This window comes from Lampris incognitus, chromosome 16 (assembly GCF_029633865.1).
Source record: "Lampris incognitus isolate fLamInc1 chromosome 16, fLamInc1.hap2, whole genome shotgun sequence".
Classification (NCBI taxonomy): domain Eukaryota; kingdom Metazoa; phylum Chordata; class Actinopteri; order Lampriformes; family Lampridae; genus Lampris; species Lampris incognitus.
Window position 1 is genome coordinate 14,878,085 of NC_079226.1, and position 25,049 is coordinate 14,903,133.

General features: G+C 45.8%; 1 protein-coding gene across 2 annotated transcripts; it reads right to left on the reverse strand.

The window, feature by feature from the left end:
- Window positions 1-2,636: 2,636 nt before the first annotated feature.
- si:ch211-195o20.7 (cytospin-A) lies at window positions 2,637-24,179 on the reverse strand. 2 transcript variants are annotated; one of them, XM_056296119.1, is made up of 12 exons: window positions 23,991-24,179; window positions 22,984-23,124; window positions 20,689-21,291; window positions 19,326-19,378; window positions 11,327-11,871; window positions 8,657-8,753; window positions 8,440-8,506; window positions 8,263-8,323; window positions 5,392-5,488; window positions 5,148-5,264; window positions 5,001-5,060; window positions 2,637-4,841 (listed from the first exon to the last, which is right to left on the reverse strand). In XM_056296119.1, exons 2-12 carry the CDS (start codon window positions 23,021-23,023, stop codon window positions 4,752-4,754), a joined length of 1,830 nt encoding a protein of 609 aa, XP_056152094.1. In that variant the 5' UTR covers window positions 23,024-23,124; window positions 23,991-24,179; the 3' UTR covers window positions 2,637-4,751. The 2 variants fall into 2 exon arrangements, with proteins under 2 accessions (XP_056152094.1, XP_056152093.1); XM_056296118.1 differs by having other exon boundaries at window positions 19,326-19,381.
- Between the last annotated feature and the right edge of the window lie 870 nt (window positions 24,180-25,049).

Below are 25,049 nucleotides of genomic sequence, written 5' to 3' on the forward strand. Positions count from 1 at the left end.
AGGGAGAGAAAACACAAGAGTCTGTAGACATATATATATAAAAGGGCATTTTTTTTGTGTGTGAAATTCTTTGGCACATAATTACAGACAGATGAGAACACATTGCAGATAAAAGCAGTAAAATGGAGGAAAAGATGTTTTCTAAATTCATGTGGTCTTTAAATGGTACCAACTGACCCTAAAGGAATACACAACTTTACACAAATTAGGTTGGGCAACTGATGTCTTTACAGTTTCACTCGTTTCCGCAAAAATTAAAAAATATAATACGGTTGTGCCGAAGAATGAAAACATTTGACACCAGAGAGGTGAAAGACCTTGCTGCGGTCCAGTTAATCCTGTTGTTTTACACTGATGGAAGGATGAGTGGCTGGAGGAAATCAAATGAGTCAATGAATCCGTTGTGCTGCATGTCGACATTGCAGGCAGATAGTGATGGTGTAGTGTTTCCTTCCCACATTAGCCGCCTACATAAACATGCCACAACATTTGGATGCCTTAGAATATCATCTTTTTTGTCAAACATGCAGTCCTTCATAACAGTGTATCCATCTGTAAAGGATTTTTTTTCTCCCTGTTTCTCCCCAATTGTATCTGGCTAATTACCCCGCTCTTCCGAGCCGTCCTGATCTCTGCTCCACCCACTCTGCCGATCCAAGGAGGGCTGCAGACCACCACATGCCTCCTCCAATACATGTGGCGTTGCCAGCTGCTTTTTTTTTCACCTGACAGGAGTTTTGTTAGGGGGACGTAGCACGTGGGAGGATCATGTTATTCCCCCCAGTTTCCCCTCCCCCCCAAACAGGCGCCCCGACCGACCAGAGGAGACGCTAGTGCAATGACCAGGACACATACCCACATCCGGTTTCCCACCCGCAGACACAGCCAATTGTGTCTGTAGGGACGCCCGACCAAGCCGGAGGTAACATGGGGATTCAAACCGGCGAGCCCCATGTTGGTAGGCAATGGAATAGACTGCCACGCCACCCAGATGCCTCGTAAAGGAATATTTATGATAGGACAGACAGTGCTCCACGCCACAAAGCTGAGATTGTCCATGACCGATTCTAAGAAGATGATGATGAAATCTTCTTAATGCAGTGCCCTGTCCAACTACAAGATGTCAGTCCAATAAGTCATCTGCTGAATGAGCCTGAACACGCTATTTGGGGTAAAGATCCAACATCTGTTAAGTCAACACTGTGGGAACCGCTGGAGTCAGCAGAGTAACATACTTTATCACACACATGCACACATGCATGCACACCGTTAAATAACTTATTTTCTAGAGTCCCTGGGAAGCCCCCATCCTCAAAAACGTAAGAACTAGTACTTGTGTTTCATAGTCAAAACTTTATTTCTTTGGTATCACTTAATTTTCACACTAATTACATATAAACATGTTTTACAACAATCATGTAACACAAAATAGGAATCTTTATTCAGTATTTGGCAAGTAACTTTGGCCACACAAAGACACTGTACAAATTCACTTTTGAACCTGTGGAAACATTATCACTTCTAGATTTTACAAAATAAGAATTTACAAGCCGATGCAAAATGCTTATCACTGTCAGTCGTCTGAATGCTCGTGTGTTTTTCAAAAGGATAGCACTGCTCGTTTCTCCAGCAGAAGACACTGACTGAAGGCCAGAGATGGCTTAAAAACTATAATTCTGAAGATTTACGCGCTATTGCTGGCATAGTTAAATAATAACCAGGATGCAGAAATCCAAATTATGAAATCTTTTGTAATGCAAAAGTTTGTTTTCTGGAAACAAACTTTTCCAGGCAAAAGACGAGACGCTCAGTGTTTTACATGATCACCCAAATTTGGATGAAAAAGGCAGGTAGCAGCAAGTTTGAGAACGAGTGAGGCTGCTGCTCTTAAAGGGACAGTTCATGACATGTTTTTCCTCTCACCCATAGGGCTATTTATCCATCTGTGAGTTGCCGAGTTTTAGAGCTATCGGCCACGGAGATAGATGCCCGTCGTCTCTCGAATACAGTGTAAGTGAATGGCACTCAGCTTGTGTCTCTCAACGCGCCAAAAAATTACATTCGAAAAACTCAACAGCAATGTCTCCAGAAATCATGATCCAGTTACTCAACATAATCCACAGACCTTGTTGTGAGCAGTTTCATGTAAGTGTAGTACGGTCTAAGAAAATTGTTCCTACATGAAACTGCTCACAACAAGGTCTGTGGATTATCTTGAGTAACAGGGTCATGATTTCTGGAAAGAGACATTGCTGTTGAGTATTTCAAATGTTTTGGTTTTTTTTGCCGCTTTGAGCAACACAAGCCGAGTGCCATTGTATTTGAGAGAAGGCAGACATCTCCACGGCCGATTTCCAAAACTCGGCAACTCACACCAAAATGATCTAGATGGGTAAATAGCACTACGGGTAAGAGGAAAAACATGTATTTTTTTATTTAGGCGTGAACTGTCCCTTTAACTTGCTGGTACTGTATGGCAGACTAAACTCGTGAAAGACCTTTACCCGCAGATACGACAAAATCAATGGCTGAAGCTCGGGTTCAACCGTTGCTCTTTTTTTTTTTGTACAGTGGTGAGTAAAGTGCTGACACAGCAACATTGGCAACTTTTAATTTTAAATGAAATCAAGTACACCAATGCAGTTCCCTGCATCACCACAGATGTCAGTAAATTAAACAAAAATGACCGTCTTCAGAATTACAGCTTAAAGAAAGGGGAAAAAAAAGAAAAATCAATCTCGAACAAATTTTACAGGCCACTCCTACTGAACTGCAGGATTCCTAGTGTATGTCTACTGGGCCAGAAGACTACAAGGTGACCCTTTGAATTACAGACTATTCATGACACAGAAACAACTGAGCAGCAGATAGTTAAAATAGATGTTCTTGAACAGTGATGAGAGGAAATTACTGAGTAAAATAGAGCCTTCCATACATCCTCAGTTTGCTAATTTCCAACACTAGTCTCTGTCCATATTATCAATAATATTGATGTTAAAATCCAATTAAAGGAATTTTGGATTTTAATGGAATTTTGGATTTTAAGAGTTTAGAGTTTTAAAGCTGCTGTAGGTAACTTTCTTTTAACACCATTTTGTCATATTTGGGGAAATTCACATTAAATATCAACAAGTATTTAGTCAAGTAAATGTGCTATGACAAAATCCGGTCTCACTGGCTGCTCCTGGGGCTGTTCTCTGAGTCCTACAAATTCCATTCAGTATGATTGAAACAACCAATTACCGCTAAGGACCATCCATAACGCAATGTCAATCACATCGCATGTGCACACATCCAAGTTCTGTTGATCAAAAAAGTGCTTTTTTTTTGTTCTGTTTTTTTAATGAGGGTGTAACTTTGTAAAAAAAGTGATCTTTATAAATACTTCACCTGCTATAAGTAAAACAGTGCTTCACAACAACAGTGTTGTGGTTGGCAAAATAAGGGATTCACTCAGAAAAATTCTTTTTTTACATACATAAACGATGAAAATGCGAATTTTGCAGTTACAACGGGCAAACTCAACGTACGCACACGATGAACATGGTTTGGCGTTACGGGAGGGAAGGAGGAAGCCGAAAGGGGGCTGTGGATTATTTGGCAGGTGTTCAGTTTGCCTTATTATAATGTGCTGTTTCCTTGTAATGTGCCGTTACATTTATCAAACTCAGTATGGGATAAATTCACAAATCCCATTGTACCAAGCGCAAGTGTTCTGAATCCTTTGTGTGGCGGGGATAAATATTAATTAGCCGCTAAACCTGAATGTTAGGTGAACAGCAAACGTCGTGCTAATTATGGATGTGTCACTCAGCAGGACACTGAATATTCACCTTATATTCGAGTTTAACAGTAATACAAAGGATTCATAACACTGTTGGTGAGGATTTTTGCCAGGGGGTCGTAGCGCTAGTGCAGCGACCAGGACACATACCCACATCTGGCTTCCCACCCGTGGACACGGCCAATTGTGTCTGTAGGGATGCCCGACCAAGCCGGAGGTAACATGGGGATTCGAACTAGCGATCCCCATGTTGGTAGGAAATGGAATAGGCCGCTACGCTACCCGGTAGTCCAATGTAGATTATATTTAACAGCACATTATAAAGACAAAAGAAGCAAAGCAGAGATACGGAAAACCCTGTATCTTATTTCTACATTAGTCAGCATCATAGTTCATCATAGTAATGAACGGCCTGTAATTTAAAGCGTTACCCACAATGTCACTTCACCTTTACAATCTGAACATCCACAGAAACCCCTCCTCCTATGTTAAATCAACAAAGTGCTGACAAAAGTGCATATTTACAGGGTGCTAAAGAAGTAGAAAACATGATAACCTTTGCAAAGGATGAGTTGAAAGGCACCGCCGGTTGCCACATTGAGAAAAGTAAGAGCGAAACTATGAACTGATCTGGTAAAGGACATGATGTAACACAATACGGTCTTTAAAACATGCACTCTCTTCCCAAAGAAGATTAGGGTATAATAAGGATTCATTAATATTATGTATTATTATTATTAATAAGGCTATTATACCTGAATAGCTATCAGTGGTCAGTGACAACCTTTTTTTTTCTTTTTTTTTTTAAATGAAAGCCAACAAGTGCGTGACACTACCTGACCAGAACAAAGCCGTGTTTTTAGATAGGTCACAGAGTTACATTAGGTTCGACAGGCAACCCGTGGCATTTCTTTTGCACAGTCCTGAAGGACACATTGCGGTGCTGGTCCATCGTGGACTGACGCAGTCACATCTCAAAGTGACGGTACATGCTCTCCACATAACTCAGGACCCTTTGCCAGTCAGGACCCCCAGCCTTCAGCATCTCCTCTACAGTCTGCAATGCAAACATGCGGTCAGTCTAGTTTAGGAGCTTAATGCGGCCCAAATCAAACTTGGCTGAATTAACTTTGCATAGAGATCAGTGAGACAAGTGTTTGCTTTTTAGGGAATTGCTCCTAAAAAAAAGAAGTGAAAGCTTCATGATCAGACTCACCAGTGACTGTGTAATCCCGACATTCTCTCCCGTCTTGAATGCCAGATTAAGGTTCTCTCTCTGTCGGTGCACAGTTCAAAAGGTTTAAAACCTATCAAATATTTTGGTCGTCACCATTGCATGATGCATTTCCTGTGAGTTTCCTACCTTGCTCTCGGGGCTAAGGGTGCAGTAGGGGATGTGTGACGGGAGGTAGGTGTGATAGAGAGCACAGAACGCTAAGCCATCGGCCCAGCTACTGCTGAAGTTGGTAATGTCAATGTTCTACGTGGAGAGCAAAGTTGAGAAGAAGAAGACAGCAGAAAAAAAACAACAAATGAATAAGAGTGAAAAAGGCCCAAAAATAAAACAAAACAACAACAACAGCAAAGAAAGTTAAATATCCCGTTACCTTGTAGCCTTGCGTGCGGCTCTGACACCAGCGCAACAGCGAGTTCCTCTTGGAGCCTCCATGGCGTCGCAGCAGCAGGTTGAAACCATCCTGGGATCTGGAAACAGGGAAAAGACACAGCCTTCATGAGGAGTTCTGATATTTAGAATGAAAATTTGGAATAAAAATTTGATTTAATGCATTGAGTGAGGGATACTTGATCTAATTATTTATTGTTTTGTTTCAATATATGGGGGACAAGTACAGGTAACATTGACAATTGCACTTACAATAGCCAGTGTGTTTATGTATGTAGCCAAAGCTAATTTCCAACACAAGCCCCTGTCCATATAATCAATAACATTGATATTATCCTAATTAAAATCCAATTAAAGGATTTTAATCATAGATTTGAATTTTAAAGCTGCTGTAAGTAACTATTTATTTATTTGGACCCCCCCCTTTCCTCCCCAATTGTACTTGGCCAATTACCCTACTCTTCCGAGCCATCCTGGTCGCTGCTCCACCCCCTCTGCCGATCCAGGGAAGGCCGTAGACTACCACATGCCTCCTCCGATACATGTGGAGTCACCAGCCGCTTCTTTTCACCTGACAGTGAGGCGTTTCACCAGGGAGACGTAGCGCATGGGAGGATCACGCTATTCCCCCCAGTTCCCCCTCCCCCCCCAAACAGGCGCCCCGACCAACCAGAGGAGGTGCTAGTGCAGCGACCATGACACACACCCACATCCGGTTTCCCACCCGCAGACACGGCCAATTGTGTCTGTAGGGATGCCCGACCAAGCCAGAGGTAACACGGGGATTTGAACTGACGATGCCTGTATTGGTAGGCAACAGAATAGACCGCTGTACCATCCAGACACCCTGAGATGCAACTTTCTTTTAACACCATTTTGTCATATTTGGTGAAATATACATCACATATCAACAAGTGTCCAGTCAGGTAAATGTAGTGAAAAAAATCTGGTCTCTGGCTGCTCCTGAGGCTGTATTCCGATTTTTGCTAAATCCATTTGGTATGATTGAAACAACCAATTACCGTTAAGGACAACCCCTAACTCAACATCAATCACGTCATGTGTACACACAGCCCCCCCCCCCCGTCTCACACACACACACACACACACACACCCAATGTTGATCAAAAAAGTGCTGAGAAAAAAATATTTTTTACATGCCTAGATTAATTACGAAAGTACAAATTTTGCAGTTACAACAGGCAAACTCACACACGGGCATGAACCTGGTTTGGAGTGAAGGGTTACGGGAGGGAAGGAGTCAGTCAAGCCAGGGAATCTGGATTATTTGGCAAGTGTTCTGTCAAAATTGCTCACCTCTCCTAAGTTAACTACAGCAGTTTTAATGACATTAAGAAAAACGATCATTGCAAAATTGTAATATAAAACTATCGTCACCAGGTAAGTTCAAAAACAGAAATTCAATCAAGTTTTCAGCCAGCTAAAATAATAAAAAACCAAGCAATAAAAAAAAAAAAAAAAAAAAACAGTTTTCCAGTCCCAAAATGGAGATTTTCTGTACAGTCAGTGAGTAATTGGACACTACAATAGGCTCACATCAGCCGGAACCTACAAGACTGTCGTTTTTCTGTGTGTGCGTGTGTGTGTGTGTACACTGATGAGCCAGAACATTATGACTACTTGCTTAATATGTTGTTGGTCCTCCGTGTGCCGCCAAAACAGCACCGACCCACTGAGGCATGGACTCCACAAGACCCCTGAAGGTGTCCTGTGGTATCTGACACCAAAACATTAGCAGCAGATCCTTAAAGTCCTGTAAGTTTTAAGGTGGAGCCGCCATGGATCAGCTTTTTTGGTCCTGTACATCCCACAGATGCTTAATTGGATTGAGATCTGGAGAATTTGGAGGCCAGGGCAACACCTTGAACACTTTCTCATATCCCTCAAACCATTCCCAAACAATGTGTGCAGTGTGGCAGGGCGCATTATCCTGCTGAAAGAGGCCACTGCCATCAGGGAATAGCATTGCCATGAAGGGGTGTACCTGGTCTGCAACGATATTTAGGTAGGTGGCACGTATCAAATTGGCATCCGCATGAATGGCCGGACCCAGGGTTTCCCAGCAGAACACTGCTTAGAGCACCACACTCCCTCCACCCTCCACTTGTCGTCTTCCCACAGTGCATCCTGGTGCCATCACTTCCCCAGTTAAACGGTACACCCGTACATGGCCATCCATGTGATCTAAAGGAAAACGGGACTCATCAGATCAGGTGACCTTCCACTGCTCCAAGGTCCAGCTCTGATGCTTGCGTGCCCATTGTAGGTGCTTTCGATGGTGGACAGGGGTCATCGTGGGCACTCTGACCAGTCTGCAACTATGCAGCCCCATACCCAGCAGGGTGTGATGCACTGTGTGTTGTGACACACTCGTCATGAAACCATCATTAAAATGTTCCGTGACTTGTGCCACAGTAGACCTTCTGTTGGTTCGGACCAGACGGGATAGCCTTCGTTGCCCTCGCGCATCAATGAGCCTTGGGCACCCAGCATCCTGTCACTGGTTTGTGGTTTGTCCCTCCTTGGACCACTGCCAGTAGGTACTCACCACTGCCGACCAGGAGCACCCCACAAGCCTTGCCATGTCAGAGGCGCTCTGACCCAGTCGTCTGGCCATAACTACTTGGCTCCTGCCCATGTCTCCTGCATCCAACATGTCTACAAGAACTGATTGTTCGCTTACCATCTGATCTACCCAGACCTTGACATGTGCCCTTTTTTGGAGATCAGTGTTATTTGGTTGACCTGTAAGCATTCATAATGTTTTGTTTTGGCTCATCAGTGTGTGTGTGTGTGTGTGTGTGTGTGTGTGTGTGTGTGTGTGTGTGCTCACTTGGTGGGAGGAAGTTCAGTGAGGGCAGAGTTATACTTGTTGAGAGACTCCTCATGTTTCCCTACAAAGACATGTAAGCATACAATCAGAAATCCAACAAGTTGCAATTATGAATGTATGGTGATAACGGTACAACCACCCTGACACCCCCCCCCCCCACACACACACACAACACACCTGCTTGAGTGCTGGACCGGCTGTCTTGCCAGTCGAAGCTCCTTTGCCCTCGGGTTTGGATAGGATTCTCAAATCATAAAAACACACATTTGGCATATTCAGAGTCAGTGGACTGATATCATCGGTCCAGATATTGCTATTTCAACTAACGGAGAAGCCCCCACTGCAGGAAACATTACTAATGGATAATTATACAACCACCCAGAGTTTGTCTCACTTTGTTGGTAGATCCGGGTGTTATGCCAGTATTGGACTGGGAGGTCCCATTCTGCACTGTGGGGGAGTCTGAAGACATGGGTAGTCTGTTCAAGCTTCTGTTATTTGGATAAACACAAACACACACACACACACACACACATTGGTGATAATGAGGAAGATTTTTGAGCAGGCTTGATAGCTTCTTTTTTTTCTTTCTAGGATCGTTTTCCACTTCAGGTCCAATAGTAAATCAAACAAGTCTTAACAAAATCCCTGTCCTCAAGTGGCCTTGTGGAGCGAGGATAGAAAGGAACACATTTAACGAGAGCCGCAAACAGTTCTGACTAAATTTGGAGATGATCTGTTTTCAATTACTGTGCCAGAAGAAAATTTGGGGGAAAACAGTGAAAGAATTTGCTCTGTGTACTCGTGAATTATTGGATAGTATGAACATGGTAAAAAACTAGAAGAGTTCACTCAGTAGAGTACAGATCCCCCGCCAGGCGTATCTCCCCTTCTCCAGTGCTCAGATTGGCGACAAACCAGCTGAGGAGTTAGCCCTCAATTGCGGTGTAAAACAGGTTTTTCAAAGGTTCTGAATCACCGCAGCCACGAGAGGTCCTTCATCATACAGTCATGAATAACTGCATAAAAATCATTAGGCTGACAGGCCGAGTAGTATGTTAGATATGCAGCGGATGGATACACACACACAGACAGAAAAACCAGTGTTTTTCCTGCCATTGTACGACTTTTGCCCAGTGCCCAAGTCGACTGAATAGGAAATATGGGGAAATTTTTTTTTTTAAATATGCAGCACTCAAGCTTAAAAAAATCTACCTAACACAAACGTTTTGCCAGTCAGTCTGTAGATGAGCAGCCTCCTAGACGGACCCTCGCACGAATGCGACCAAGTCTAATATGAACTTGTATTTTCCAAAAAGAAAAGGTTTGCTATGGGACCATTTTGGTCTAACCCTAACCCAGTCTTTATTTTCATAATATAATAAAGCTGGGTAAAACGTTAATGGTCACGCATGCGTGACTCACATCCACAGTTGACTCAGATCAGAGCAGCAACAAGTCAAGTACAGTCAATTTTATTTGTACAGCCCAGTATCACAAATTACGAATATGCAACACTTCCTGTTTTGGCTGCAGCCTAGAGGAAGTTGTTCCTTTACAACCTATGCATTTTTTGGATTATCAAAATTCTTTTAATAACTTTTGATCATGTCGCTGCCCGACCCGAGTCAACTGTAGATGTGAGTCGTGCACACGCATGGTTGACCCGGATCAGGCAGCGACAGAGAGCAGCGTTGGTCAAGCGAACTAGAGAGTGAACGAAGAGAGGGAGCGGCGGTAGCGAGGACAAACGTTTTTCAAAGGTTTTGAATCACCACAACCTTGAGAGGTTCTTGATCATACAGTCATAACTATGAGGGAAAAAAGATTAGGCTGATAGACCCAGTAGAAAGCGAGATTAGCCGCGGACAATACATAGGCATGCACACAACGCACACACAGACATGCACGTACGTACGACCAAACGATTTTTGTTGAGTGTTTTACCTTTTTCATCAATTTTTGTTTGGCTGTATTTCACAGAAGAATAACTTCAGTTGTCTCAAATATCTACATTTACCCTCTGGCAGCTTGGCCATTTGTTTTGAAGAGACAAGTGAGATATGTAGTGGTGGTTTGGAGAAACGGCTGTTTTGACAGATATATTACAGTGATAAACTAATATCTCTCTAACTGTGGTTATGCATCCCGTCTGTGTGCCAAAAATCCTTTTGGAAGATTTTGAGGGGATTGCGATCCAGAGATCATTATTTAGTGATATCTAATCGTCTTGCTGATGGTCTCATTTAATTATGCCAGTCATGTAGAGGTGTCAAATACTCAACAGCAACAAAAAATCCTTGTAGCAGGTTTAACAGTCCCCTCAGTTTAGGTTTGTGTTAGGCTGGATTTAGCCCCATCTGTGACCCCCGTCTCTTCGTAACCTTCAATTATTCTGTGATTGGGTCACATAAACTTACCATAAGCTGACATGAGGAATAAATCAAAAGGCCACTATTTTTTTACCCATTTTCATTCACCTGTTTGGTCTCTGGTTGAAGGTGTGCTCATGATCTCCAGGGTCTCTGCAGTCCTGTTGGTGGGGTAAAATGTTAAGCCAGGATAAAGCAAAGGTTTAAATCCAAAATTTCAAACAGCCTGTGCTGTTAGTTTTGAGTTCAAAGATGGCTCCGTCTGCAGCACGTCTTAGCTCTGCATTGTGGTAATGTAAGTGCAGCAGACACAAAGCCATCTTCAAACTTGCGTGTTACAGTAATGTACAGTGAAAAAGTGCAGCAGATGGCGGCATCTTCAAACTCAAAACCAACAGCACGGGCCAATGAAATATTGGATTTAAACATTTGTTTCTTCACGGCTAAACATTTTACCCCACCAGTGGGACTGCAGAGACCTTGGGGATCATGACCACACCTTGGAAGATGCAATAACTGATTGAAAACACGTTTTTAAAAAAAATCAGCCTTTTGATTTATTCCTCTTATCTGCCTGTGGTAAGCTTATGTGACCCCATCTCATTGTAACAGAAGGTTATGAAGAGATGGGGTCACAAATTGGGGATTTGGTTGGATTAAGTTTTTTTTTTAATTACAAAAATTTATCTCACCTTGACCTCTCTGTGGCAGCAGTCCTTCGTGTTTCTTTGGATCGACCTTTCTCTTCCTGCCTGTCATCGTTTGTCACGTTTCTCAGGTACCTCTTAGTCACAGTCATCAGGTCCGTTTTAGCCTCCTCTGCAGCAGCATTCTTCATTCCTTCATTCTGACTCTCGCTCTCCGCCTCACCTCGTCCCGCCCTGTACGTACCTCTTTGCCTGCCCCTTCCAGGTCCCTCTTGGCTGTTGTCGCAGTTGTTGGTTCCAGCACCAGGCCTCTCTTGAGTCCGATTTGTAGCCTGGACCTCAGCTTTGCCCTGAACTTGGGAGAGAGTCGCCAGTCTCTGCTTGCCATCTTGCAACTCTGCCCTCAGGGTGAGAAGTTGGGCATCTGTCTCCTTCTGTCTTTGCTGGGCAGCGACCAGCTCGTGCTCGAGGTCCTTATGCGCCGTTCGAAGGGCTGTTAGCTCTTCCTCAGCCTCGGCTCTCAGGCGGTCCGCCACAGCAACCGCCACCTGGAGGTCAGCCTGGAACTGCAACCACTCCCCGCGCTCCGTCTGCAAGGCAAACGGTGGCGTTTAGCTAATTTGTAGAAATGTGGGCTACTACAAGGTGTATTATGAACTTTTGGTGGTTTAACTCCACTCAAGTCATATATTAGACATGTATAAATATCAGAAAAATATTACACATATGAATGGTAGGTAAACAAAACATTTAGTTTGAAATCCATCATCTTTCATTATTGGAAACAGTCGTGATTACAAATGTGCAGGTGCAGCACAAAAGCATCTGATCAGTTTGTTCAAAATGTCTTTTGGGATCATAGCTGCAGATTAGTAGTAAAGCATGAAAGTTTTACTTTTCACAGATCACATTTATAAACTGTTGCATTTTAATGTATATACACAAATAAATGATGCTGCTACACAAATGACGTATGCCCTGAACATATTGTATTATAAAGCATATTCTGAGGCAAATAAGTTCAGGCTACGGAGGGGAAAAACAATTAGTTCAGACAATATTACACTCCTATTAAACACAAATGCCATATACAAGCTTACAGTGGCAGTTCTGGCCATTCTGGCGCCCTAGGCGATATAGGCGATACCCCCCCCCCCTCCAAAAAAAAAAACAGGGGCCATCTTCAGGAGAAATAACACTAGTTTTACTGAAATAAATAAAAGTGCAACTACAGGTGTGAAAACAAAGGTTAACTTAAAAGGAGATCCACATGTTGTGTGTCATGTGCATGCTCAATAATCCAGGTAAGAAAATCACAGAAAGTTGAATCAGTTCATCTGGACACAACGTTTACTGAGAGAAACATGTCATCACTCATCTAAGGGACCTCTTCGTCATGATGAATGAGAACATTCACAGACATCTTCATCATGAGTGAGCAAACATTTGTCAGTAAATGTTGTGTCCAGATGAACTCATTCAACTTTGATTATTGTGTGCAGTTATAAAATAAGTAAATATTGTGCCCTAGGGTTGCCTGTGTCTAGAAACGTCCCTGTAAGCTTATCTAAATCCTCACCAGACAATGATATCTTGGATGATGAAATATCCATTTGGCTAAGGTTATGAGACTAGAGGCGGCACTGCAAGCCCTGACAGGCGGGCAGGAGTGGAGCTGATAAGTCAACTAATCAGCCACAACTGAGTCCCGTGCCAGAAGCTTTTGCTCTGAGGTTTCCACTCAGGTTATCCTTGAACATCAGCGACACAGAGATGTGTATATGCTCAATTTCAAGATAAAGACACGTACACACACCTGCGCACACCCACACACACATGCACGCACGTGTGAATACATTCAGAAAATCAAAGTAAGGAAACATGGAGTCAGGAATGAGCAATACCAAGGATAAAATGCCTCCAAAGCCACCTACGTCGTGTGGCTTCATGTCACTGCTTGCATGCAGTGCATTCTGGTACATGTAGGAACAGTACAAATTGGCGTCATTATGGTATGCTGTAAGGATTTTATTGCTTGGCTTGACTGCATTACCCATTGGTGCTCATTAAATACTCATTGGTACTCATTAAATACCACCAAAAGACCATAAATAATGGTACTTGATTACTGCCCAGCCCTGCTTTAAAAACCTGTGAGGATGAGTGTTTCGGAGGACGAGTGCTTCGGAGGAGAACAGGATGTAGCAACAGTGTCCATATGACGCATTCCTTCCTTCAGCGCTTATCAATGCTATCAATGCTCTGGACGTGCACAAGCACTGCACCTTCGGATACGGTACACAGATATCCAAAGAGGCATTTAGACCAACCCGAGCCAAGAGGTAAACACTACCAGACCACTGAAGAAAACAGCAGCTATCTACACAACAGGAGAAGGGGGAATGAGAAAGACGGAGGAGGAAAAACGAAAGAGGGAGGACAATAAAAAGGGTTAAAAGCATGCACAGACATACTGTTGGACAGGGTATAGATTCAGAGCAGGGAGAGAGGGAGGCTGTGTGTGTGTGTGTGTGTGTGTTGTAATATAACCCACAGAGAAATGAGGAAGTGCAGAGGAGTGGAGGGGTTGGTAGGGCTGGTAATTAGATGAAGAATGGATTGAGAGGTGGAGGAGGAGAAGGAGGAGGAATAGATCCGAGCCAAGTCGTTTCCTCATCTGACCAGCGACTCAAGACCACAGCTGGGCCTGATTAGATTGGAGGTTCTCTCTCTCTCTCTCTCTCTCTCTCTCTCTCTCTCTCTCTCTCTCTCTCTCTCTCTCTCTCTCTCTCTCTCTCTCTCTCTCTCTCTCTCTCTCTCTCTCTCTCTCTCTCTCTCTCTCACACACACACACACACACACTTACAAACACATATCACATTTCCTCTTCCCTCTCCCATTTTCTCCCACACACACACACCCCTCACTTTTACCTCTCCACCAAACCACACAGTGAAGCTCTCTCTCACACATCCACCATTTAAGAATAGGTTGCAACACACTTTTCTTGGCAATAAGTGCCAAATCAGCTGCCATGTTGGATAGCGGGGAGCAGCAGAGAGACTGCTCCTTATTTGGACTGCTTCTCTATGCTGAGACGTACTACTCACGCTCGGCCTTGACGGATCGCGTCTTGTAATCTAGATGTGTACACTCCAACTGGAGCGCGTCTGTTGAAGGAAACAGGAAGGACCGCTCCTCTGTTTGCACTGAGATAAAGATGGCTGATGCTCCCAATTAGAATTGTACACACACACACACACACACACACACACACTTGACCTAGTGCCCCACTGCGAGTCCAGATGTGGACTCCAGCCCTCGCCACCATGCCCACAGTGCTGTGGACAGAAGCATGCACACAAGCACACACATACACACAACATGGTTACAACCAATGCACACATATACGCCCATATTTCTTGGATTTCCTGGGAAAGCCCCAACGCAATGTGAGCCGACGTTTGTGTGTGTGTGTGTGTGCATGTGTGTGTGTGTGTTTATGTTCCAACTGTGTGTCCCTATAGATGAGTTCATACTCGCAAATAAATACACACCTAGGGAAACATCCATCTCAGGCTTGTGACCTCTCTCCTGCATTCCACAGGCGGTGTGTATTGAAAAATAAGGTTGGATACGCTCTTAAAACTCTCAAGACATATCTCATCTCAAGTCACAAAGCCACACACACACACACACACACACACACACACACACACACACACACACACACACACACACACACACACACACACAAAATGACACTAATTCTCCGACTGGCCCATTAAGCCAACTTGTGCAAACGTTAAACAAGCAGCATGTCCTAACTTAAACACACTCAAGAAAAGAGCCTATCCCTCTACTCCTAAATCACCATCAGCACACACACACACACACACACGCACACAAAGTCCCCCCCTCAAACCCTCCCACACACTAAATCTTCATTCTGCGTACAAACTTATTCGACCACCAGGGATTCAAGATACGGGGCTTTTGGCGTTCTGGGTGCCTGAGCAGTCTTGCGAGCACAGGAAAGAGAAAGAGAAAGAGAGAGAGAGAGAGAGAGAGAAATCTCCAGCACCATCCACCTGGAACTGATCCCAGACCAGGGCTCTGGGAGCGAATACAACTCCACAAGGCAACCAAACCCCGACCACCCACCCACGCACCCATTACCCAGCAATGTACACGCAGTCTTTTCATTTCGGTTTCATCCGTTTCATTTGCAACACTGTTGCGGGCGGGCGGGCTGCCGCCGCCGCCAACGGGCGCACACCAGACACAGACGGGCCTTTGGCCTCGCTGCAGGACGGATGACGCCGCACTTTCTGAAACAGTCAGTTCGACCACGTCAGAAAACATGTCGTCTAAACAGAACCAAACAGTACCGAGCTGAAATACGGGCCGATGAAAACGACAGCGAGCAGCGACCCACCGAGCTGTACGCCCAGTCGCCATGTGGCGGCTCTCCGTCAGCTAAGCTCACCTAGATGAGAACACACCCGGCTACATGTAGCCCAGTTTAGACCACACTCTTCATTATTAAATGATTAAGTGTCACCCGAAGAATCGTAACTAAGGTACACAACACAAATCCATGTGTTGTGCAGGAATACTTGTAGCTGCTTTTGTTTTGGAGGGGGCTGGGTAGCTCGTCAGCTCTGAGATTTAGACGTCTACTAGAGTTACACTTCTCGGCCACATGTGGCCCGCTGGTTTGGCATAGATTGTGCGTACCGTTCAGACGTATTTAGATGTTTCATTAACGTGAGGATACTCAGACGAGGGCAGTGATGACGGCCAGTGTGGCGGCGTGGGGGGAGACCTTGAGATGACGGACTGTGACCGGAGGAAATGATGCACAAATGAAGGAAGGGGAGGGAGAAGAAACAGATTTGGGTTGGATCTCTAAGAAAGAAAAAAAACAGGGAAGAAGGGATAGTGATGGATACATGTGGATGACTGGAACCAGAAAGGGAAGGGGGGGAGAGGAAAGAAGGATGAGAGAGGACATGTTGTGAGGTCATTGTTTTGAGTTCCTGTGCTCAGGGGGGAGCGGTGAGTACTGGGATGGCGAGAGAGAGAGAGAAAGTGGGAGGCTACCATGCAAAGCTAAATCCACACACTGGGATCAAGACTCAATGTGTGTGTGTGTGTGTATGTGTGTCCAGCATGCTGACACTTTGTGTGTGTCTTGTGCATATGAGACAATACACACACACACAGTCAGTCTCAGCAGGCTGGATTTTTCCCCTCACACCACCAAACAAAACAAGTTTTGTCTCTCGACCAGCTGAATGTGAACCCCCTCCTCCACACAGCACCCCCCCCCTCCCAATACACACACTTACACACACTGTCTCTCCACTGAAAGGCTCCCAGGACAGCGGGGTAGACTGAGAAAGCGAGAAGGTTCACAAAGTCAGGCTTTGCTTGGTTTTATTGCCCTGCCGAGGGCCCACGTAAACACGGTGTTGGATCACCTGGATCCGAAACGTGGGGCTACCTCTTGTTATAACCACGTTCCCATCAAGATTTGAACTAGCCTAACCAGGTCTGAGTTAGGCAAGTTAACCCCCCTCCCACACACACACACACACACACACACACACTGAGATGCAGAAAACCAGAAGACTGAGTACAGGGAGGCACAATGAGGGAAAGGATGACAAAGAGAAAAGATGTAGAATGGAGGTGGAGGAGGTAGAGAGGGGGTTCGATGAACAAACACCTTTACATATGCATGAGGGATGCACTTGTAACTCAGTACAAGCTGTGGCTAAGCTGCAATAGTGTGGAAGACCATTGCAGTGGTGGTGGAGAAGGCTCTGATGTGGCACAATGGCAGCGCTGACTCTTTCATTTCACAAGGATCTCTGGAATTTGGATTGCTCAACTGCCAAACAATTACAACCTGGGCTGTACCTGGGTTTGGACTGTTGGATTTTTTGGTCTTTTATGAACTTATTTTGCCATTCCTACTCTTTATTCAAAACAACTTGTAACTTGGCTACCAGACTTCGTCTACATTTAGCTGCCATGTTTAAGATGTAAAACACTATATCATATGCACCCTATCATTTCTCCCCGCAAAGTCCTACCCAACAGGAGCCATTGTAATGACCAACCACAAAAGTGATCATGATTTGAATATTTGTAGATTATATACTGTCTTACATGCGGAAGCGGTGGGAAGCCACAGAAAGGATCATTTGCTTGCATGTAAAGCTTCAGGAGTGTAGTGTCAAAGTCCAGGACAGATGAGGGTGGGGACTGAGGAGGGAGCAAATGATCTGGGGGAGTGATGCAGCCATAGGTCGAAGACCAGCTGTTGATATCTGTGGCAGATCTGGAGGAAACCAGGAGGCCCTGGCTAGTGTCCTCAGAAGGGTGGGTCAGGATCTGGAGCGCACAACTGACAGGAAATTACCACAGAAAGGGATTGTCCTCCAAACAGCCAGGAACGCTTTGAGCATCCAGACGGTGTAACGCTCCAAGAATTTTGATTTTCATTGCGCCTAGTCTCTCAAACTTTATGCTATGAGCAAAACAGCACGAGGCCTGCTGAAGAGACGGCCCAAAGTGGTTTGGTTCAAGGTTGATCTCCACACGGGGAGTGGTCGGATGGTGAAATGGACCTGGATTTTGGGAATTCCTGAGACCAGGGTGTGAAATATACCATGGATTTTGACTGGTTGTGTTGGATGGCATGCATCAGAGGACTGAATGTGCCACTGGTAATAAAACACCCATGATGCAGCAGACCTGTGCCTCAGAGATGAAGAACAAAACAAACATCCCCTGTGATACAACACAGCCTACTAGAATAGAGCACAAGAAGTTTCTGGTAAATAAGAAACAGATGTCAAACACAAAGCAAGAAGGAAGTTCCTGTCTTTTGGTCAGTGTGTTATTGTGCCACCCTGTTTGAATGGTCATGGTAGGAACAGCTCAGCCGGATCTTCGCAGTGAATGAGTGATGAATCAGCCTCCTTAAACGCACAAGTTTTTAACTCAAGAATGCATGTGCTGAATTATTCATTGCTACAGAAAGCAACACAGTATTGCACCTAACAAAGTTGTGACAAAAACTATTTGGTAATTAACATTTTAGAGACGCCCCCAAAGTTTCCCAAGTCACGCTTTTCAGGGGAGCGCCTGTCTTTGCACATGGAGTCAAGCTCCCCTGTAGTTTGAACCCTATCTGTCACCTTGACCCTCACTCTTTCCCGGTCCTTGTTCTGGGGGGGGCCGGGGGGCACACTTCTATTATTCAGGAAATATGCCTGACTTTTCAGAAATTGCCCTCGCTTTCAAAGTCCCCGGGCTTATGATGACCTTTGATCCACTTTGAAAAGTATGAATTATCTCTCCTTTTCTCTGCGGAAAAATAAAGAAACTTGGACGGGCAAGAGAACAAAGATGGACAGAGATGATCTTGAAAGATTTTCCTCTTCCTGAGTTTCTCCGTTGGGCCAGTGGACAGGAAGACCTCTATTAGTGTGGGCTGCATCCCCCAGGACAGTGCGTGCAGGCGTGTCTGGCTGTGTGTGTGTGTGTGTGTGTGTGTGTGTGTGTTGTGTGGTGGGTGGGGGGGGCGTTGACAGGGGTTATTTTTCCATTATCTCCTGGATGAGCTGTCACAAATCCCCAGGGCTGACCTATGTTTTTGGGGAGTGTGCGACTTCCTGTTTACATTTCTGTATTTAGCCACTGGGTTCCAACAGATGTGTCCCCCCCCCCCAAAAAAAAAGAAGTTACCTCTCGTGTAAAAACAGTAGCTAAAGATAGAGAGTATACGGAGCAGGACATATCAACAAGCACCGCAGTGGTCAGCTTTATCAGCCTGTACAGCAATTAGCAGGAAAACCTAACTGAAGCACGGGATGTTCTCAGGAATCTGAGTAATGCGCTGCTGTGAGAAAACCACAAACGGTGTCTGTTGATCACCAGTGGGTTTACTTACGACGCAGCCAAGAATAGGAATAAAAGACAGATGGAGGCCTAGAGAGAAAAAGGATGCTTTCATAGTACATCTTACCTGCATGGTACTCTTCAAACTCTTGACTTCGGAAAGTAGATGTTTCAGTGTATCTGCTGGGAGGACACATAAACACATCATTAGAGACACTGCCACCAATATTATAGAGATACGGCCTCAGAATAAGGAGATCGTCTCAATTACTAGGAAATAACGAGGGTGCATAGTGTCATGGATGTAAAGCACAACATGTGAGCAGAAAGATACAGGATCATGGTCCTAAACTTGTAATAGTTGTCGTATTGACTGGACATTTTCTTTTTTTGGGAGGAAGGGATTTCTCCCCTTTTTTTCTCCCCAATTGTACCTGGTGAATTACCCCACTCTTCCGAGCTGTCCCGGTTGCTGCTCCACCCCCTCTGCCGATCCGGGGAGGGCTGCAGACTACCACATGCCTCCTCCTCCGACACATGTGGAGTCGCCAGCCGCTTCTTTTCACCTGACAGTGAGGAGTTTGGCCAGGGGGACGTAGCACGTGGGAGGACCACGCTACACCCCGCCCCAGTTCCCCCTCCCCCCTGAGCAGGCGCCCCGACCGACCAGGACACATACCCACATCCAGCTTCCCACCTGCAGACATGGCCAATTGTGTCTGTAGGGACGCCCGACCAAGCCGGAGGTAACATGGGGGATTCGAACCAACGATCCTCGTGTTGGTAGGCAACGGAGTAGACCGCTACGCTACCCGGACGCCCATGACTGGACATTTTCAACTGAGTGGCTAACGTGACATTTTATTCACATAATATTACGATTGGTCGCTTCACATTGACGTTGTAAAGTAGGTGTTTTGTTTGCGCTGGTTCAGAAGAGCTGACGTTAGCACACCTGAATCATCTTTTTACCAGATTAAACAACCCCGAAAAGCAAGCTGACACATCAGATACACAAACTTTTATGGAACGACTGATTCGTTTAAGCCCGTTAAAGGTGACAGAGCAAGACGTACTTGCACATCTGTCGATGGTGTTTCGGTGAAATCCTACCTTAAATGAAACCGCATGGGCAACACCAAGTGATGGAGTACAAGGGAGGGGCTAAGAGAGAATAGTGGTGGGGGAGCAGGAAAAAATATATTGTGCCAATTTTCTTACCAACGAGGAGTCTGTTAATTACAAAAAGGCAAAATCTTCAATATCTTACAACAGCATATGTTCAGATGCACTCAAACATTTTTGAAGAGGTTCCAACCCCCCCCCAACCCTCCTGAATCTACGCAGATGGCACAGCTAAACATGAGATTAAGTGTCAGTTAATGAGTGAGCGAGTGAGTTTGGAGCCGTGTTCATGAGGTGCTTGATGTAAAAAATAAATAAATCTTAAATCCCTTCCTTGCAACTATGATAGCCGTGGAACCAATTACCTGTTGTGGTCACGATGGAGCCATCTTGATGAGCAGCAATGCCCAGTGTTGACCTACACTCCTCCAGCAGCTTCTCCATCTCCTGTCCCTGGCTGTCACAGGGTCCATGGCCCGGAGACAGAGAATGACTCAGACCGCTGTCCCTTTCCCTCCAGCTCTGCCCAGAGGGGCTGACCACTGGTGAAGCGCTACCCTGAGATAAGGGGGTCTTGGCTGGGCTCACCGCTGCTGTCTTCCCCTGGGAATGTGGGCTCTTTGGGGTGGAGGTAGTGGGACACCCATTGTGTTCCAAGGCAACTTGTCCTTTAGGTGCTGTGGCACCTCCTGGTTTGCTCTGCACTGGGCTGACTACAGGCCCAGTGGATGAGCTGTTTGATTGGGTGGTTGAGGTGGACTTCAAGTCAGAGGTGGGCGTGGATGTGGATGTGCTCAGTGCAGAACTAGACTGTGTTTTCTTCCCAGTGGATACTGGAGTTGGGACTGGAGATGAAACCGGCACAACAGGTGGAGGTTTGAGTGTACCAGACTGTGGCAGCTGATGGAGAATGGGCACGTCTGTCACTGGGGAGGTAGGAGGAGTGTGGAAAATATCTGTGTGGGCCCCTATGAAAAACAAAATGGGGAATGAGACAAAAAGTCTGTTATACTTCATGTGTGAGGGTGTGTGAGAGAGAGAGAGAGACAGAGAGAGAGACAAAGAGAGAGAGTGAGAGAATGAAATACATTGCCTGACTCAATAGCTGGAGATGAATGAATACTGATACGACAGGAAAACAACACAAATATGAAGAGATTGTAGTCGAGCGGTCACTGGTCTATCATTTGTGACTTGTGACATTGATATTGAAGACCCCGTTGGTCAGCAAATACCTAAACCAGCGTTCTGAAGATGAATGAACGTCTGATGCTGGTCCGAGGGCAGACATTGATCTCGGGCTGTTCATCTACAGTGAGTTCATGGATACACACATTCATAGAGAAGACCCGCATTTTCTATACATAATGTTATTGGTGTTGATCCGAGGACAGATGGGACCACCACAAATAGATTTATAAACCTCTTACCTCAGGTCCTTTCATGTCTTGACACAGCGTCCCTAGCCTGTTACAGCCTGCCACCACAAATAACCCGAGAGTCCCATGGGAAACACTGCCCTCTCTCTCTCTCTCTCTCTCTCTCTCTCTGCTCCTTTTTCCCTTCTTTGGACAATAGCTGTTTTTTGTTTGTTTCAGGCCGAGTTAATGCGCTTTCAGATGACTCAATACGACTCACAACTTTACAAATATGCCATTTGTAAAGCTGTGCGTTACCTTACGACATGTCATTGAAAAGAATGGAATGATTTTCTTGTGACACTGATGCCCCCCCCCTCACCTTTAGCTTCCTCATTCGAGGGCTTAATGTGCCAGTGCCCATCCATGTGTGTGTGTGTGTGTGTGTGTGTGTGTGTGTGTGTGTGTGTGTCAGACAGCATTAGCCTTCCCATGATTAATCCGTTGCCCTTGTGCTGAGCCGGGGAATTCTGCCGATTCATCACAGCTGGTCTGTCGGAGCCAGAATGATTCGCACAGGGACGCGAGGAGAATGACCACTCACTGAGCAACACACAGGACAGCAGCCAAGATTCCAGCTGCCACTCCTCTCTCGCTCTCGCTCTCGCTCTCTCTCTCTCTCTCTCTCTCTCTCTCTCTCTCTCTCTCTCTCTCTCTCTCTGTCTCTGTCTCTGTCTCTCTCTCTCTCATACATGCGCCCACACGCACACTTTCGGTCCCATTCTCCTTTGGCTTCTTTCGGTCTCAACGTTATCCCCCTTCCGTCCACTTTCTTTCTTAGTGTCTCACATGCTCTGTCTTTCACTTTGGCCCTTACTCGTCTTTCAGCTCCCCTCCTCCTTCACCTCCCCTCGTCCTTCACTTCCTCTGAAGGGGCACTGAAACATGTTTTGGAGCTTGCAGTGTGGCTTAAGTCACAAGAGAAGATTCAATTGTGTTGCGTTTGTGTGTGTGTGTGTGTGTGTGTGTGTGTGTGTGTGTGTGTGTGTGTGCGTGCGTGCATGCATGCATGCATGCGCCTGCCAAATATTTGAAATTCATTTCTGAATGCATAGGCAGGACCAAAGGACATTCAAGGAAATGATTTGACCAGTGAGTCAGGGGGAAAAATGCAAAAGTACCCATGCAGGCCATTTAGTTTTTGCATGTGTGTGTGTGTGCGTGCGCGCGCGCGCCAGAGAGATGGAGAAAGAAAATGAAAGAATATAAAAATAAGAGAAAGGAGAGAGACACTGCGCCTACCCGTGGGTCCATGGCCATCTTTGCTGGAGAAGTTACCCATGCTGCCGTGGGGGAGGGTGGGGGCACCGATGTGGCCCTTCAGTTCTTTATTGCTCTCTCTCCCTCCCTCAACCTAGGCAGAGCTGACACCCTGGACGTGACCTACACACACACACACACACACACACACACACACAGAGGAAAATCTGATAAGATGATGGACGATGGAATCACAACACACACTTATATGTAAGCCTCCACCGAGAGCAATGATGCCAGACACAACACACAACACAAGGGCTTGAAAAGTTAGAGGGGGGGAGTGTGTGGAGGACAAGAGCAAGTGAGAGATAACCAGCAATCAGAGTGGCGGCAGGTCGGTGCCGTAACCACTAGAATGAGGAAGCGACAATAACGACACCTAAGTGATCCGAGCACACGCGGGGGGGCCCTGTGGCGAAGCCGCGCTGATATGAACGCTCATTCGGACCACGCAGAAGACCCGGGACGTTAGACGGCATGACAAACCAGCCACATCAGCGGGGACGGGAGCCGGCGCAGCGGGCTGCCAGGCGGGGCACATAACACCGGCCGCCGGCCACCGCGCCGCTTGGCTGCTCGCTGCCGAGTTTCGGCGTCAGCGCTCACCCACGTTGTTCGCCTGCGAGCGGGTGAAGCGCGTCTGAGTGCGGGTTAAACTTGCGGACGGCGCCAGAAAACAGCGAAAACGTGTTTTGGCCGCGCTGGCTTGTCACGTCTATGTTGTTGTTGTTGTTGTTGTTGTTTTGTCGTCTTATAAACTGGACGTCTCGGAGCCGCGTGTGCGTTTCCAACGCCGCAGGACGACGACGGTACACAGGACGCACACAGGTTGTAAGCAAAGCTCTCAGATCCCCGACAAAGCAATATGGGGGGGGGGAGCATTGTTTGCCGGGAAAGTAATTACTCTTCCCTCTTAAACATCACAACTTCGTCTATGTGAGCCGGCGTGCGGTTAATAAAGCAGTTTTAAACAGGTTTCAACTCACTTGGTTCAGAGTTTGAAGCGCTGGCGGACTTTTCTTGTCGTCGGCGCTTTTCAACCACGCCGCGCGCTGCGTCGGCCCGTCCGTCTTCAATGAGGAGGAGTGTGGCAGAGGAGGAGGAAGAAATCCGCGTCTCCTCCGAAAACGCTGTTATTCCGGATTACACTCTGGAACAACGGCACAGCGGCCTCGGCGAATATAATCTCCTGTCGTCCCGTTCGAAGCAGGAAAAAGTCAATATCGTTGAAAATTGATTACCGATTTCGTGCGATCTCGCCTTTGTCCGCTAGAGGGCGGTGTGGGGTCGCGTCATGACTCCCTTTATTTACAAGCATGGCAGGCCATACAGAAACAGTTTATGTTTACGTTTTAACACCGACTGGGCGGGGGGGCAAAACATAGTAAACAGTTGCAATGACGTAGAAATAATAAGCATGTCAGTATGACACAAACAGCTCCAACAGACTAACAGCATTCAAGAAACTGGAGAAAAGGATTAGACCGTCAAGTATCTTGGTTTTTTTAACCATTCTTTAAGATTTAATTTGACGATCAGTTTCGGGAAAACAGCCATTTTGATGACAGACTCTGAATGCCTGGCAGCAAGCAGAAAGACGTCTGCAGCATGTTCGTTAGACCTTTACTCTCGTGTGTAAAACGACATGTTGTGGTTTTTAAATGTGGCTATGTGGGGGTATTTCAGCAAATCAGAAGAGACATAGTCATAAAAGAAATGCCCGCCTTCGCATTTGCAAAATAGATGCATCATTTTCACATTTTTCCTCTCCCTCTAAAAGTGGGATGGTACGTGCCTGGTTGTGTCTTGGTTGTGATCATTCTGTCTCACCAGCTCGGTTCTGAGCCAGACCGGACGAGCTCATCATCTGAGTACGTCAGGCTGGTTCCTGTGGGTTCCCCTTCTGTTTCTAATCGACAAAGTCACATTTATTCCTCTTTGTAGACCGAACTAATACTGGTCGTTGGAGTGAAGCGAAGTGAGTAACTCAGTCCCACTATTTTCGGGTGTCAGATGATTCCCCACAAACGTCTGGATGCAGATAT